This window comes from Physcomitrium patens, chromosome 13 (genome assembly GCF_059467195.1).
Source record: "Physcomitrium patens ecotype Gransden chromosome 13, ASM5946719v1, whole genome shotgun sequence".
NCBI classification, from domain to species: domain Eukaryota; kingdom Viridiplantae; phylum Streptophyta; class Bryopsida; order Funariales; family Funariaceae; genus Physcomitrium; species Physcomitrium patens.
In genome coordinates this window covers 240,475-257,186 of record NC_143422.1, presented here as the reverse complement: position 1 = coordinate 257,186, position 16,712 = coordinate 240,475, and the positions used below count along the sequence as shown (strand labels likewise).

The following is a 16,712-nucleotide window of genomic DNA, read 5'->3' as shown; positions in this document are numbered from 1 at the left end:
AAGTCGACAAATACGATCTATTTGCCATTCGTCCATTGTCACATCATGCCTCCAACCAACTGACAATAATTATGAACAAGAACTCAGCAATAGTTTCAAAGAACATTATTCGACATTTGTACAAACGGGGAAAAGGAACAGTGTAAATATGCTCGCTGCAACCTCAAGTGGAGGGACAAGATGTGTACTTGCTAATGCATATCCTACGACTGTTAATAAATAAACCCTAAAGCTTAAAACCTACAACCTAAAACCTCTCGCCTTATGTAGTCTGACAAGATCTGATTTCTCTTTACCTTTAATTGTTTGCCATGATGCCTGGTTCGTCCGTCGGCGGGCCAGGCGAGGCGAGGAAAGGCGCCATCCATGTTGCCTGAGGTGATTAGCTGCCGAGAGTAGTAAGATTGTGCGTCGGGACATGTAGTGCAGTTGTCTGGCCAGGGTCCCAGGTATTACCGTGGGGGCATCGAGATTTAGGTTGCGAGGTGGTGGCTAGGTTGTGGTGGAAGAGCTTCGATTCTCTCTCTCTCTCAGGTAGTTTCCCCACTTTGCGTGAGCAGAGCGAGAAGCATTGTTTGTTCGAAAACCTGGGAAATTGTGGGGCTCCATGGAGTTGAAAGATTGAGTCGTTCTCACGAGGGCTAGAATTTCTAGATCTGCGGAGAGTGCTAAGGACCTGCCAGGGACATTTGGGTGCGAGTGTAAGCATCGGAAGTGGGTGCATAACTTCGTGCCCGATTTGTAGCTATTACTGTTGAAAAGCTACATTATGAAGGTGCGCAGATATCGCAAGCGCACATCAGGTTGCAGCAACTACATCAGTAGTTATGCACCCACTTCTTATGGGAACTGAACAACACATAGTTGCAGATGTAAATACAGGGAGAGTGCCTAAATGGTTCAGTAGAGCATGGACCTACCAAGAGCACATGCTTAGCAGCAGATGCTTTTATGCAATAGAACAAAGTCTTGACACATTTTTTGTATCAGAGAATGCAGCATCTTTGTATGGTCACTTAATGCAAATATGCATATTGCAGAGAGATGCACGCTACGATGTGACTAATATTGAGATGACATGTATTGTGCAATTGCTCCTCCTTGTGCATTACCAGCTGATATGTATGGAGCAAGGGCGCGGATGGGAGGTGACAGGTGTATTCTCGGAGATAGGAAACAGGAAATGTAAAGTGATCAATGATAAGCTCAACAGCATATAAGGGCTATTCGGCATCAGTGACATTTCTAGCTTGCCAGAGGAACCCCTCGAGATAGCTATTCAGAAGCTTATATATTCACTTCCTGCCCCCACTGCAGCGAAACTGATCAACATCGATCCAAGAAGCAATAACTTCAATGGCCTGTGCTGGTTTCCCCTGCTTAGCAATGAGATGGACTTTTACGTAGCTGGACAGCTGCTAGACGATTTCACACTCCTGAGAGACGTGAGAGTAACAGCAAGGGGCCTATCAGCCAGTGCCCCGTCCCTCATGTACATCGGGTATTCCAATGAAAAAGAGGTGGATATCTTGATGAACTACGGACCACAATGCGAACTTATACCTGACAGAATGCAGCAGCTTATTCATGTAAAATCTTGCACAGGAGACTACTTTGGGGCCATCACTTACCATGTAATAAAAATGCCCTGCACAATGTTTGACGTCATAACTGGAAAGACCCGCTGTCAACCTGAAGATGCCAAGAAGTGCCGGTATGTCATCACGGTGGTAACGGAGGAAGTGCAGTGTCTGCCACTTGACGTACAAACAGAAGCTGACTGCAAGTATTTGCGTAAGGTAGGCACGCTAATGTTAGAACTAGGTATATGTGTTGTTGGCTCATACTCAAGAGTAATGTTCCTTTAATCAACCACTGATGATGCTATACAAGGATGTTCAGATATGGGAACCATGAACAGAGCTTTCAGTTGTTTGCAAATTTGAAGCAAAGCGGTAAAATGTATTATAACAATCGTACGAAGTTATTCTAATTCCTATGCTACGCTCTAGCCATATTTATGCTATTCCTCTAAAGTTGGTGCAAACATGTAATGGAACCTCAACAAGGTAACCACTACGAATTGCTGCTACCTCGTTGCACATAGGCTAAGCGAAAGTAGATTTTTTGGACCCTGTCTTGAGCTGCCTTACCTCTGTGAAAACTGCCATAGTTCATCAATATGGTTGCTGGCATGCTCGGCATCTGCAATTTCATATCAGCCGAGACTATAGTATCCTGTAGATTTTAGAATTTAATCAATTTCGCTCTTGGGTCTTGGGTAGTCTGGCAGTCTTGTCATGCTGGTTGTGTTCAATCCTTGCATCTACAAAAAAAGATCCACTTGTAGCATCTACATGTGCCCTTAGCTCGCTGGTTTTTGCAGGTATCATTAAAATTTGGGATCTCTGCTGATTGTCTTGAATCACAAAATGGTGGGTTGCAACAGTGTATCAATCTCTTCTAGTGCAGTGACTATGGCCTGAAGAAAGAAATGAAGCTAGTAATTGCCTGAAAGTGGAACCTATCTGACTAGTCTGATCTCTACTAGCCGCTGTATTTAAATGCCATTGTCAACTCGCAGGCCATTCTGGCTAGCTTCTGTTTACCATCTAACCATTGTATTCTGGTTTTGAAATAGTAGGTTGGTGCTCTGATCATGGTACTTTTGCAAATATAAGGACAAATAAAAAGAAGTTTTGCAGGTTGCAGTGTCATTCTCAAGAAGTCCTTGGTATGGTATTCTTCCACCAACCTAAAGTCGTTTGCTCGAAATGACCAAGGAAGGAGAGGATAGGAGAAGATATTGAGTTAGAAGGACCAAAACAAAGTTAAAAACACAAAAAGGTATTGTTGTTGTTGACTAAAATTGAACCTAGGACTATAACGTTATAAGTAAATTCCACCACCATCAACTCCTCTAATTATTGACTTTTGTTGCTAATCTTACACATTTTATATTAAATTAGTTTTATTAAGCATGTTTCTTTTAGTAATAGGGAGGCAGCATGCTAGGCCAAATCAAAATATTTTATAATGTTACTGATTTAAGGGCAGCTTGCATGGCACCTAAAACACACTCAACATTTGAGATTCATTTAATTGATGAATCTTTAATGCTGAGTCTGGCTCTTGACTCTCTAAATTGCAGACTTTAGAACATGGTTAAATAAAATTTAAAATTGGTAATCATCCAAACTTTTACCTAACAAATTCAGACTTTTTTTTTTATCCTATTTGCATAATATAAGAGAAGAGTTGGTCTTTAAATGAGATGTCTATAAGTTAATTAAAACAAGATTGTTGTGCTTCTAATAATATGAAATTTAACTAAGGTTCAACTACTGATTGTCAAATTGAATTGGACTTAGAACCACACCTATGTATTATGCCACTTTATCTAATAGAATTAACATTTGCAATACATAGTTTAATAATGAATTTAAAGATTATTTAACAAATAGAAGGTTCAACATCTAATTTCTAATTTATCACTTGTCAAAGCAAGGAGTAGATGGAGCACAAGAGATTAAATCTTTGATTAACAAATTATTAAAATTAGAATTCAGTATCATCTATGAACTCCATCAATGTATCCTATTTGGTGGATTCATTATATATATATGTATCTAAGGTAAAACAATTTTTAGTTAAAAAGATCTATTTGACTTCCTCATCATTAATAAAGACTTAGAAATTCTTTTAAGAATTTAAAGACATAAAAATCATATTTTAAAACACTTTGAATTTTTTTAAAGACTTTAAAATACATATTGAGGATTTTAAATAATTAATAAATTTTAATAGGAATAAAATTATCAATTTGCAAAGATTATGAAGAACAATTGAAATAAGATTTAGAAGCCTTATGAGATATCTATGCTGAGTGGGTGTGTTCTGAACACCATATAAAGTAAATTTTAAAAATAAAAAATAAAAAAATTATAGAAAAAACAAATGTGACCACCAACTAGTAGTTAATTGAGTGAAGTTGTTGCACATAGGTTGTATCACATATAGGTTGTATCACATGAGAAGTAGGTACGAGAATAATATCAAAATCTAAAGGTCCTTCTAAGATACTTATTACATTATTTATGAATCTTCATGAGACACAAAACTTTGACCATTTAAAAAAATGAGTCTTGAGATAAATGGTAGTTATTTTAATTTTAATTTTTATTATAATGTCTTTAAAATAATTCCAATTTATATGGTTATGAATTTATTTAAAATATCATAGAATTAATCATAAAAATTTATAGTATTTAAATTAATATTAAAATAATTTGAAAATGAATAATCTTATTTACAAAGCCAAACTTATATTATCTATGTATTTTTTGATTGCTTATTTTTTATTTTTTTAAAAAAATTTTAAATTTTTTTCTTTATTCCTTTATTACACTTCTTAAACATATTAATAGTTTAAAAAGACTGTTAAATCAATCCACCTTATGATATGAATCAAGAAATAAATTTTAATACTTATTCCATTATATTGCTCTGATAAAGAAACTATTTATTCTTTAATAGGTCCAATTGTATTTTTATAAATCACTTTAGACAATATAATTTTTATAAAAAACTCCTATAACTTCTAAATTAGTGACTTTAAATTTTAGTTACATTAGTAGAAATGATTGATGCATGTCATATATTATATATATATATATATGATGTGAGTTTCCTAATTTCTAAAAATTTCAATAAGTATAATAATTTAATAATTTAATAATTTTTATACAAAAAAAGAAAAAATATTAAAAAAATATCACAATAAAAAAATTGATCTAATTCTATAAAATTATATTTTTAAAGTACTTTGATGTCTTATTAAAATAAAAAATTAAATTTTATCTATAAGAAATTGTAATTTAATAATATATATATATATATATATATATATATTTATATATTTGATTCTTATAAAAAAATTTAAGAAGCCAAAATAAGTCATACTTTAAAAAATAATTACTTTATATATATTATTAAGAATAAAAATATAAATAAAATTATAAAAATAAAGAAATTGATTAAATCTATAGATTTATAAATTTCTATAACTCTATTGATTTAATCAATGAGTAAGAAGATTCTTCAATATTATTTAAAGAGTAAAATTTATTTATTTTACTTTTTTTATCTAATATTATTTTAATTTATATCTATATAATTAAATAATATTAGCATGTATCATATAAAAATTATAATTAAGAATATTAATAAATATTCAAGAACAAGATAAAATTGATTAAAAATTAAAATTAAAAAAAAGAATTTATAAAAACCATTGCAAAGTTATGAAATAAATATGAATTCTTAGCAAATAATAATAATAATACTAATAGATAAGAAGAGGAAAAAATCATAAATATGAATAATTATGTATAAATAATTTAGACAGGTTGCAAGATGAAATTGAGCTTCAACTTAGAGGAAAAAAACCTAATTTTTTAGAAGAAAATTTAAAAACAATTTAACAAAAATAAAAAAATTGTTTAGAATTCATTTTATATATTAGTGTTTTAAAGCTCCTGATGCAGTAAACATGGTATGAAATAATCATTTGAAGACATTACAAGAATATTATAAACATTGATCTAGTAGAATATAAATGAAATTAGATAAATATATATATATATATATATATATATATATATATTATAGCATCATAGACAAAAAAATGTATGGCAAAATTGTAGATAAAGAATTAAGACTTGCAGTTACAATTAATAATTATCTAAAAAGAAATAAGAATCAAAAAAAGAGAATTTAAAGGTATTAGCATCAAAGCTTTGCTATGATTTAAATTAATAAGAAGTTTAATTTCATAAATAAAAATAAAAATAGAAAAAATCTATTAAATGAATAAAATAAAAAATACTATATAAAAATTTGAATTTAAGATTAAAGCACGATTAATACTAGTAACAATAATAGTGTAGAAAAATAAAGGAAATTTATCATGAGAATATTATACCAAAAGTTTTAAAAATGGGCTATTATAGTAAAATTAATTAATTAATAAGTGTATATAGAAAGTGAAAATAGATGCAAAACTATATGATGTATTTGAATATACTTAATAAATTATAAAGATAAATATAGTAATAATATAATAAAAAATGAAAAATTAATAAATATATTATTTAAATATAATATATTTTTTATTCACATATTTAAATTTGTTTTTATATATAATAATTTAAAATTATTAAAGTGATACTAAATTATATTAATCATAGATCCAAGTTAATCTATTATACAAAAGCTAAGTAAAGATAAAGTATTATAGAAAATATAACAAACTTGATTTTGTAGTAGATGGGAGTGTTAGTTTTTGAGGTGTTGACAAAATGATATGTTTTTGTGGTAGATAGATTTTAAGTGTCAGATATCAATTAAAAAAATATTCTATGTGAATGAAAACCCAATAAGAAAAATTAGACTACATTCATCCAATAATATTTGATATCAAATGTTACACTATGTAATATTAGCTTTCTTGATTAAACTAACTAAAAATCATGTTCTAAAGATTAAATCAAAAAAATTATTAAAAATATCATTATGACAAGTTCAAAGAATCTTAAAGGTAGAAAAATATTTTAAAAAATAAATTTTATTGCATATTTTTTTAATTAACACATCATGATAATATTAATATTTATATTTAAATATAAAAGAAAAGATGATTTTTTATTTAATTGTATTAAAAATCTTAAGGATTTCTAAAAATCAATACCTTAGTGTAAAAAGCTTATCAATAATATTTACTAAAGATGAAACATTCTTATACAATAAAAATTAGCTACAATATTAATGTTTAGATGCTTACATTAATATTAAAAAATTCTTCTATATTCTATATTTAAATTTAGATACTTAAAAATTATTATAATGATATCATTTTATTTTGATAATTTTAATTTTTAGTTATATATATTTAAAATTCAAAGTAGAATTAATAATAAAAAAATTAATTTAAATTAATTAATAATTCTAAATAATTTTTCTAGAAAATAAAATTATAAAGGATATTTTAGTTGTAAATTAGAGCTTTCAAGTACTTGCTTAGTTTAAAATTGGTACTATTGTAGATGTCGACATTGAATGCTTTGAACCAAATTTAAGAAGATATAAAATATGTATATATATGTATATATATATATATATATATATATATATATATATTCTTTAAAAAATTTAAAAATAGGAATTAAAATTAAGTAGAATGATGTTCAATTAATATCTGTTCTTTTTAAGTTTAAGATTTGATGTAAATAAATTACTATGCAATTTACTTGTTTTTCAAATAGTAACTCAAATAATTGACCTTATTGTCAAACTTAATATTTATATTTTTATGATTTATTTTAAATTTTTTGTGTTTGCATCTTAATGTCTTTTTTATTTTTTAATAATAAAAATAATCTCGAAAAATATATAATTAAAAGTTTAAGACATGAAAACCAATATTGTGTAATGTAAGATTCTTCCATCACAAGAAATGATTTATTATTAACAAAATGATATTTATCTGTATTATAAAATGTCTAAATACGTTTTTGATATTTTTTTGAAAAAAATAAAATTAAAAAATAAGTAAAATAAGTAAAAAAATCAATAATAGAAAATAAATTAATCTAGCTACAATAGAGATTGTTTAATTAGATTCTTATACAACATTGTCTCATAAAGATTTTGGTTGTCCTTTGAAATCTTCTTCTTATTATTTAACAAAATTTTATTTAAGCTATAGAAATCATATGATTTTATTTCTACCTCTTTATATTTTAAAGTCTCTTATTTTTTTTAGATCAAATTTTTATTAAATATTATAAATTACTTCTGTTAAAAAATTTTAAATATTTACACATTAAATTTAGAGAGTTATTAAAACTACATTGCAATTTTTTTCAAGACACATCTCTCTCCTCCCACCTCACAATCCATTATGTATATGTCCCTTGTCTCCAACCCCGTTCCTAGCCCTGATTTCAACCACCATCTTCAATCCTATATCCCAACTCCACCCCTGTTTCCACCTCATGTCCTTGACCCACATTCAATATTATTAATTTTTCTTTTATACTTTTCTTTTGTAGTAAAATATGCAAGTCTTCTTGAATATGAAAAAAACTATTTTAGTTTATTAATTGGAAACACTTTCTAAATAACTAGTGGATGTGTATGTTTTTTCTTTTACCTTTATTTTTTCTGTTTTATTGACATTATTATACATCTTAGTATTTAAAAATTATTTTTCTGTAATTTTTTTCAAGATACTGATGGAATTGGAAAAAAAAAGAAAAAAGAAAAAGAAGGTATTTATTTATAACATTTTTAGGATTAAAAAATCATTTTTAGAAAATAAAAAATATATTTACCAAGTTGGATATATGGAATGAGGTCAGCAATGGAGTTGGGATCAGAGGTAGGGTTAGGAATAGAGGTGGGATTGGGAGGTGGAATTGGTGGCTGGGGTCAAGGGCCAAGAATATAGTTGGGGACAATAAACATGGATTATGAGGTAGGAGCGGGAGGTGTGGCTTTAATAACTCCCAAAATCTACTGATATTTCATTCTTATTAATTGAAATTATCATTTGTAATATTCCACCACTTCACATAAATTTCTCAAGTTGTATAAGTATAATAGTATGTAATAATATAAAGTTGGCAATTAATCTTGTTACCTAAGTTGGTTGCATTTAGAAAAGCATAATTTTAGTTTATTTAATATTCAATTTTTTTTTTTGTTTGGTGCTTCAAAAAATCAAGCACACATTAATAGAACCAAGAGCCATTATATGAAATCAAAATATTAATATATATTTTTCATATATATAGTTTTTAGTTTATCTTTGGATAAAGCTATTAATAATATTTTAAAGTAATATAATTTTTTTTGAGATTTATTTAAAAAAATAAATAAATCTAATCTTAATATATATATATATATATATATATATATATTTAAATAAATGAAACAAGACCTAATATATCTCTAAAAGCTAAAAATTGATTTCTAGGAAGAGGTTTTTGTGAAGATGTCTACCGCCATCTACTTTGAGACAATATTCCAAATCAATTTGTCTTTTTTTTATACATTGCTTAATAAAATGACGTTCTATATCCCAATGTTTGTAAAACCATTGTATGCTAGATTTTTGGCAATAGCAATGGCATTTCCATTACCTTATTTCACCTTTGTTTACAAAACAGAAATTAAAGATTGCTTCTTACTTAACAAAGTGATAATTGCCTCATCCAATATAAATGCATAATCTCCTATTTAATAGTGTATCTCCATATATTCTACTCCATCAATATCATTATAGCCTATAAGTTATAAATTTGTTTCATTTTCTCTACATTGTAATATCAAATATTTTATCTTTTATAAATAACAAAATATTTATTTGATTCCCTGCCAATGAAAAACATATGGATGTGCCATGTATTGAGCAAAGTGTTGAGAAACAAATGAAATGTCATATCTTCTACTATTTGCAAGGTATAATAAAATACTTAAATTTTTTATAAAACTTTTTATCTTTTCTATCTAAAAGATCATCATTTTCATGCTTAATCATATGATTTTGTACCATTGGTATAGCAACTGCCTTTGCATCTTCCATTCCAAATTCTTTTAAATTTTTACAAATATACTTAATTTGGCTTAAATTAATAGTATCATTTTTTTTTTATTTTGTAAAATCTTAATGCAAAGAAAATCACTACATTCAGAAAGATCTTTCATCTTATAGCATTCTTATAATTCATCCTTAAATTTCATAAGGATCTCAAAGTTCTTACTACCAATAAGTATATCATTAATATAGATAATTAATGTAAGAACTAATCCTACAATATACATTGTGTAGAAACAAGGATCTGATCATAAGAACTCTTAATAAAGATTTAATAAAGATTTATCCAAATTCTTGTTCTATCTACGTCTAGATTACTTCAAATCATATAAAGTCTTTAGCAATTGCAACATCTTATCTTTGTATTTTGATGGAATTTCCAATCTTTTAGAATTTTTATATAAATGTCCTCCTCTTTGAATTTGTCATTTAAATAAGGTGAAACAACATCAAATTTGAACATATTCCAATTGAGAGTAGAAGCAATTGCAACACATATGCCAATTCTTGCAAGGTAAGTAATTGATATAAACATTTCTTAATAATCAAGATCTTTTACTTGAATAAAATTCTTTATAACTAATTATGCTTAAAAATATTTAATAAAGCCATTTATAATAGGATATAGATAAGATAATTATATAGATAATTAAAACAATGGAAGTTTCTAGAATTGAAGTTAGGTTAGTAGATCACATAGGATCTACCATGGAACATTCTAGAAAGGTTTTAGGGTAGTTATTTAGGTGGGGCCTATTATGGAACCTTTTGGAAAAAAAATTTAAGGTAATTATCTGTCAAGGACAAGAACTCGATGAAAAAACAGTTCAGACAAGTAAGCCTTCACTCAAAGAAAAGTAACAAAAGATGCATAATAAGTATGTATATTGAAAAGAGAAACTAGAATGGCCATTGCCAAAAGACAAGAAAACTAGAGACCCTTGAAACTAGACTAGAAGCAAGAAAGGAGTTGACAAGAGTGAAGAAGCCTTCACTCTTGTCTCTATATATACTATCTAACTAGGGGCTACGTGGCGATGTTCTATAGGACCTCCAATATGTGTTGACTTTGTAGGACACATGCCTTGACTTACAAGGCAAGTTTTTCTACGTGTGGGCTACATAGTTAGCTTGATCTTCAAGCTAACAACATGTGTGGCACATGGCCAACTTGTTGGCCACGTTTCTAATCCAAAAAGTCAATTAAAGAGACCTATGAAGTCAAAGCAGTGTCTAGGAAGTTTCTAGGAAGCTTCTATATTAAATATTATAGAATTAACTTACTTTTATCTACTTTTACTTACTTCTACCTATTTCTATATATAATTATTAGCTTACATGATTATGGCTATGACATAACCCCCCCTTCTAGAGACGAGTTCCACGAGGAGCGGTCATCATATGTTGAAGAAATCTATGATGTGACGAATTATATTCGCCACATACTCTGATCTCTGTTCTCTTCGAAGATGATTGATAGGGCCTCTCAACCATCGGTAGTGTCCCATACCTGGGCGGGAAGACCACCCAGTTATTTAATCATTGTTGAGGCATTCGTAACTTCCTTCGAATAGAATATTCGGAACACCATCAGAAATTGTTCCTACCTCTAGCAAAATCACCAAACATCGAGAGTCCCTTCCCAAATCGTGATACCAAACTCGTTGTATCTCACCATCTATTCGAAGAAGAACATGTCGTTCTTGAAGATCTTCATCTCGATTGCGTCGTCTTGAAGGTTGTGACAATCGTAATGTCTCGTCCGGTAGGTCAGCAAACAAAGGTTCTTGAGTTGAATCCGCTGGTTGTTGGCTTTCCATCTAATTAGCGTCACAAATGCAAAGAAGTTACAAACAAGGATAGGAAATTGAATGTTATCTTGCCTCAATCTTGTCTCTTTTATAAGAGAGATTTTCATCTTGGTTTTGATTGATGTCGTTGATGAAAAACTTTGACTTTAGCTGATGCATTTGCTAGATTCCTGGATGGCTCCCATGTGCGTTCAATAATATCATATCCGTGCCAATGAATAAGATATTTCAGCTTATTTCGGCGCTGCCTTGAGTCTAATATCTCTTCCACCTCAAATTCTTCATTATTATCTACTTCTATAGGAGGCGGTGGCATTTGTCTTCTTCCTTGTATATCCACTGTCTTATATGGTTCAAGAAGGGACACGTGGAATACACGATGGATCTTCATTGACTCCGGTAGATGTAACCGATATGCAACTGGGTTGATCTGTTCAAAAACAGAAAAGGGACCAAGCCTACGATAGTCCAACTTGTCACAAGGTCGAGTAGTCTTGATATTGCGACGAAGTAGCCATACCTTATTACCCACGTTGAGTTGTGGTTGCTCCTTACGATATAGATCTGCGTTTATCTTTTGTCGTTCTTGAGCTTCCTTCAATTGTGTCTTCATTATTGCATGTAACTCTGACAACCGATTTGCCATATCTTCTACTGCAGGATTATCAACTTTTGAAAAATCAAAAGTATCAAGTCGTGGATGATAGCCATAATTGGCAAAGAAAGGTGTTTGTTGCGTGGAAGAATGTACCGTATTATTATAAGCAAACTCTGCCAATGGCAGAAGGGTTGTCCAATCATCTTGTTGGTAGTTGATAGTACACCTTAAATATTGCTCCAAGACTTGGTTTACGCGCTCTGTTTGTCCATTAGTTTGAGGATAGAAAGCCGAAGATAGCTTGATGTCCACTTTTAAAATCTTGAAAAGGGTCCTCCAGAATCTTGACATAAATTGAGTTCCCCTATCAGATATGATATCTTTAGGTAATCCATGGTAGCGATAGATATTATCAATGAAAAGCTTAGCTGTTTCTTCACTTGTGATAGATTTTGTACATGGCACAAAATGTGCCATCTTGGTGAAACGATCTACTATCACAAATATAGAATCATAAGATCTTGAGCTTGGAAGATCTGTGATGAAATCCATAGAAACAGAAGACCATGGTTGTTCTGGTATAGGTAATGGCTGAAGAAGTCTGTAAGGTCGATGACGAGGAATTTTTGATCTTGAACAAATATCACATGATTGTACAAAGTCTTTGACTGACTTCCACATTTGTGGCCACCAAAAATCTCTTGATATGAGTTCCAAAGTCTTATTATATCCAAAGTGCCCTGCAGCTGGAAAATCATGACGTGCTTGAAGAACACGTAAACGTGCTTCTCCTTTTGGAACATATAGACGTCCTTTAAAATATAATAGATTATTCTTGAACTCGAACTTAGAAGGATCATGAGACTTGAAAGAATTATTCTCGATATCATGAACAAGAGGGTCTGAGGACATACTGGACTGGATTTGCTTGAAAAAAGTTGAATCAACAGTCAATGTTGATTTCATTGCTCGGAGATGAAATTGCTCCGGTTTCAAGAGGACCGTTCTTTGTTGCTCAAAAGCTACATCTCCTTCTTTTGGTACAAAATAAGAACGTCTAGATAGGGCATCGGACAAACCTTGTTGTTTTCCTGGCTGATAAGTGATAATGAACTCGAATCTTGATAAAGACATACTCCAACGAGCTTGACGACGATTCAATACACGTGCTGACATGAAATACTCGAGGTTCTTGTGATCTGTATATACAGTGACTGGACTAGAAGGGCCTTCTAGATAATGACGCCATTCTTGAAAAGAATCCACGATCGCAAGAAGTTCTTTATTGTGGATCTCATAATTGATCTCGGCTGCTGAGAATTTTCTTGAATGAAAAGCTATCGGATGAAGTTTGTCATCTGTTCCCATTTGTGATAAAACTGCACCCAAGGTAAAATCTGATGCATCTGTTTCCATAAAAAATGCCTTGGAAAAGTCAACACGATATAAGACTGGTGCAGAGACAAACGATGTCTTCAAGGCTTTAAATGCCGCTTCCGCTTCTTGATTCCATTGGAATTTATTTTTACTAGTCAAGCGTGTAAGTGGAGCTACAACTCGTGAGAAATCTTTGATGAAGATCCGATAGTAATTGGCAAATCCCAAGAAATATTGGATATCTCTTACTGTCCTTGGAATCTTCCAATCCATGATTGTTTGGACTTTCTTAGAATCCATCATGAGACCATCATTTGAAATGATGTATCCTAAAAAGTCAACTTGAGTAGTGTGAAATACACACTTTTCCATCTTGGCGTACAATCCTGCATCTCTAAGTTTTGTAATACTTGATGAATATGTATTTTATGTTCTTCGACATTCTTAAAATAGATCAGGATATCGTCTAGATAGCAGACGACAAAATTGTCTAAGAATTCACGAAATACATCATTCATGAGATGTTGAAAAGTAGTTGGTGCATTCGTGAGTCCAAAGGGCATGACATTATATTCGAAATGTCCATACTTGGTTCGAAACGCAGTCTTCCATTCATCTCCTTCTTTGATCCGTACTAGATTATATGCTCTTCTTAGATCTATTTTTGTATAGATCTTAGCTTGATTCAACTGGTCAAGGAGTCCTGATATCAAAGGTAATGGATACCTGTTCTTGATTGTGATCTTGTTGAGTCTTCCATAATCAACACACATTCGTAAAGATCCATCTTTTTTCTTTACGAATAGAATTGGAGCTCCTGCTGGAGATTTTGAATGGCGTATGAAATTCTTCGCTAAATTCTTGTCAATATATGTCTTGAGTTCAGCCATCTCATCTTGCGATAAACTGTAAATTGGTCCAAATGGTGGCTGAGTTCCTTAATTTAGGTCGATTGAACAATCATATGGGCGATGCTCGGGAAGAATATCTGCATTCTTTTTCTCAAAAACGTCTTGATACTCCTGATATTGACTTGGAATGCCACTTGAAGTCTTTACGTTTTCAGAAATAGGTGCAGCATAAATAGCAAAAGTTGATCCTTCTTTTGTTGCGTGTATAAATGCTTTTGCACCTATCAGTACGGGTTTTACTATACTAGACTTATAATTTTTTACTTGGTTGGTAGAACTATTAATAACGCTCTGGAAAAAGTCAAGTTTACGTAAATTTCAATCTATTCGAGGGTTATATTTTTCTAGCCAGGATAAACCTAAAATAACTGGATTGGACGGGGATTTAATTATGTTAAAAGCTATGTAGCTATGATGACCGTCTATTGTTACTTTTATAGGATGAGTTTCATGAGTGACATCTCCAGAAGACAAGGGACGACCATCTATGACTTCTACATGTACTGGTTTAGGTTTCTGTATAAAGAGTATTTTACGACTTTTAACAAATTGTTCATCTAAAAAACATGCTGAGGCTCCCGAATCTAATAAAGCAGAGGCTTTGTAATTCTTAGGTCCTAAATATAAGTCTATTATAAAACAAGGAGAGGGTTCTGAGGAGAGGATAGGACCTTCATTAGGAATTGTACAAGGTTCCAGCTGCACGGTCCCTATTGTAGCTGGACGAATCCGTTTTCTGACATGTTGTCTTCTTTGACCGTCGTACCCCTCATTTTATAGTTGCGTTGTTTCTTTGGACAATGTTGAGCAGTGTTCTTAGGTTCTCCACAATATAAACATAATCCTTCTTGACGATGGCGAATCTTTTCTTGCTCAGTTAGGGATTTAAAACGTACCGCATCAATTTGCATGTCTTCTACTTCCGAATGTACATTTGGCAAAGATGTTGATGTTGCCATTGAGTAATAACGTTGAGGTTCCAGTGAATGATTCTCGGATCGAAATTTGAAAAGTCGATTATCACATTTTACCGCAAAATCGATTGCTTGACTCAAAGTTTGAGGATCAGGTAAGTTGAGCATCAATTTCTTTACTTCGCATTGCAATCCATAAATAAATTGACTGATGAGTGCAGCATCATCTCACTTGATGTCAATTGCAAGTTGTCGAAATTATGAAGCATATACTGTTACTGAGCGATTTCTTTGTCGCAGAATTTGGATCTTATTTGTTGCAACATGAGTTGCATCGTGTTCACCATACATAGATCGAAACTGTGCCAAAAAAGCTTCCAAATTGTGCAATATTGGATTTCGTTGTTCAAGAAAAGATGAAAACCACGATAATGCAGAACCAGAAAGTAGAGTGCCAATAAACCTGACTTGTGATCCTGGAGTTGGATAGCTTTGCGGTTGAAGTTCAATTGCCAATTGTACTTGATTGATGAACCCTCGAAACTTTGATCTCGTACCATCAAATTTCTCGAGTAAGGCAATTCTTGGTTCTCTAGTGCTTATAGGGTGTTGTACAATTGGAGAAGGAACGTGATTTGTTGTAGATGTTGAAGCAGCTCCGATCATCTCTATATCTCCACTTTCTGCTATTCTTGTTCTTTCCTGTGTTGGTGAATTGAGTTGATGCATCGCAAGCATTAACTCCCTCATTTGCTCTTGCATTTGTGCCATTGCACTCTTCATTTCAACAAGCTCTGCTATAATGACACTAAGAAGAAAAAATTTGTTTGATACTGTTCAAGACAAAAGAAAAGAAAGACTTGATAACAAAGAAGATACTAAGAACAATATCAGTTTAGATGTGGGTAATCCGCAAACTTCTAATACGCTTATGCCTTGTCAAGAGAAAGGGGTAATCCTCTTTTACTCAAGAAAAACAAAGCTCTGATATTGTAAGTACACTCTTCTCAATCTGTCAAGGACAAGAACTCGATGAAAAAACAATTCAAACAAGTGAGCCTTCACTCAAAGAGAGGTAACGAAATATATATAAACAAGTATATATATTGAAATAGAAACTCGAATGGCTATTACCAAAAGACAAGAAAACTAGAGACCCTTGAAACTAGATTAGAAGCAAGAAAGGAGTTGACAAGAGTAAAGAAGCCTTCATTCTTGTCTCTATATATACTATCTAACTAGGGGCTACGTGGCGATGTTCTATAGGACCTCCAATATGTGTTGACTTTGTAGGACACATGCCTTGACTTACAAGGCAAGTTTTTCTACGTGTGGGCCACATAATTAGCTTAATCTTCAAGCTAACAACATGTGTGGCACATGGCCAACTTGTTGACCACATTTCTAATCCAAAAAGTCAATTAAAGACACCTATGAAGTCAA

General features: G+C 31.2%; 1 protein-coding gene across 1 annotated transcript; it reads left to right on the top strand.

Moving 5' to 3' along the window:
- Nucleotides 1–321: 321 nt before the first annotated feature.
- LOC112290243 (uncharacterized) lies at nt 322–2,036 on the top strand. The gene is made up of 2 exons (XM_024536335.3): nt 322–534; nt 1,116–2,036. The coding sequence occupies exon 2, from the start codon at nt 1,392–1,394 to the stop codon at nt 1,866–1,868; it is 477 nt and encodes a 158-aa protein (XP_024392103.1). The 5' UTR covers nt 322–534; nt 1,116–1,391; the 3' UTR covers nt 1,869–2,036.
- The last annotated feature ends 14,676 nt before the right edge of the window (nt 2,037–16,712 follow it).

What these genes read in the sequence shown, in the direction of transcription:
- LOC112290243 (XM_024536335.3), top strand. Translation starts at nt 1,392, where the DNA reads ATGGACTTTTACGTAGCTGGACAGCTGCTAGACGATTTCACACTCCTG.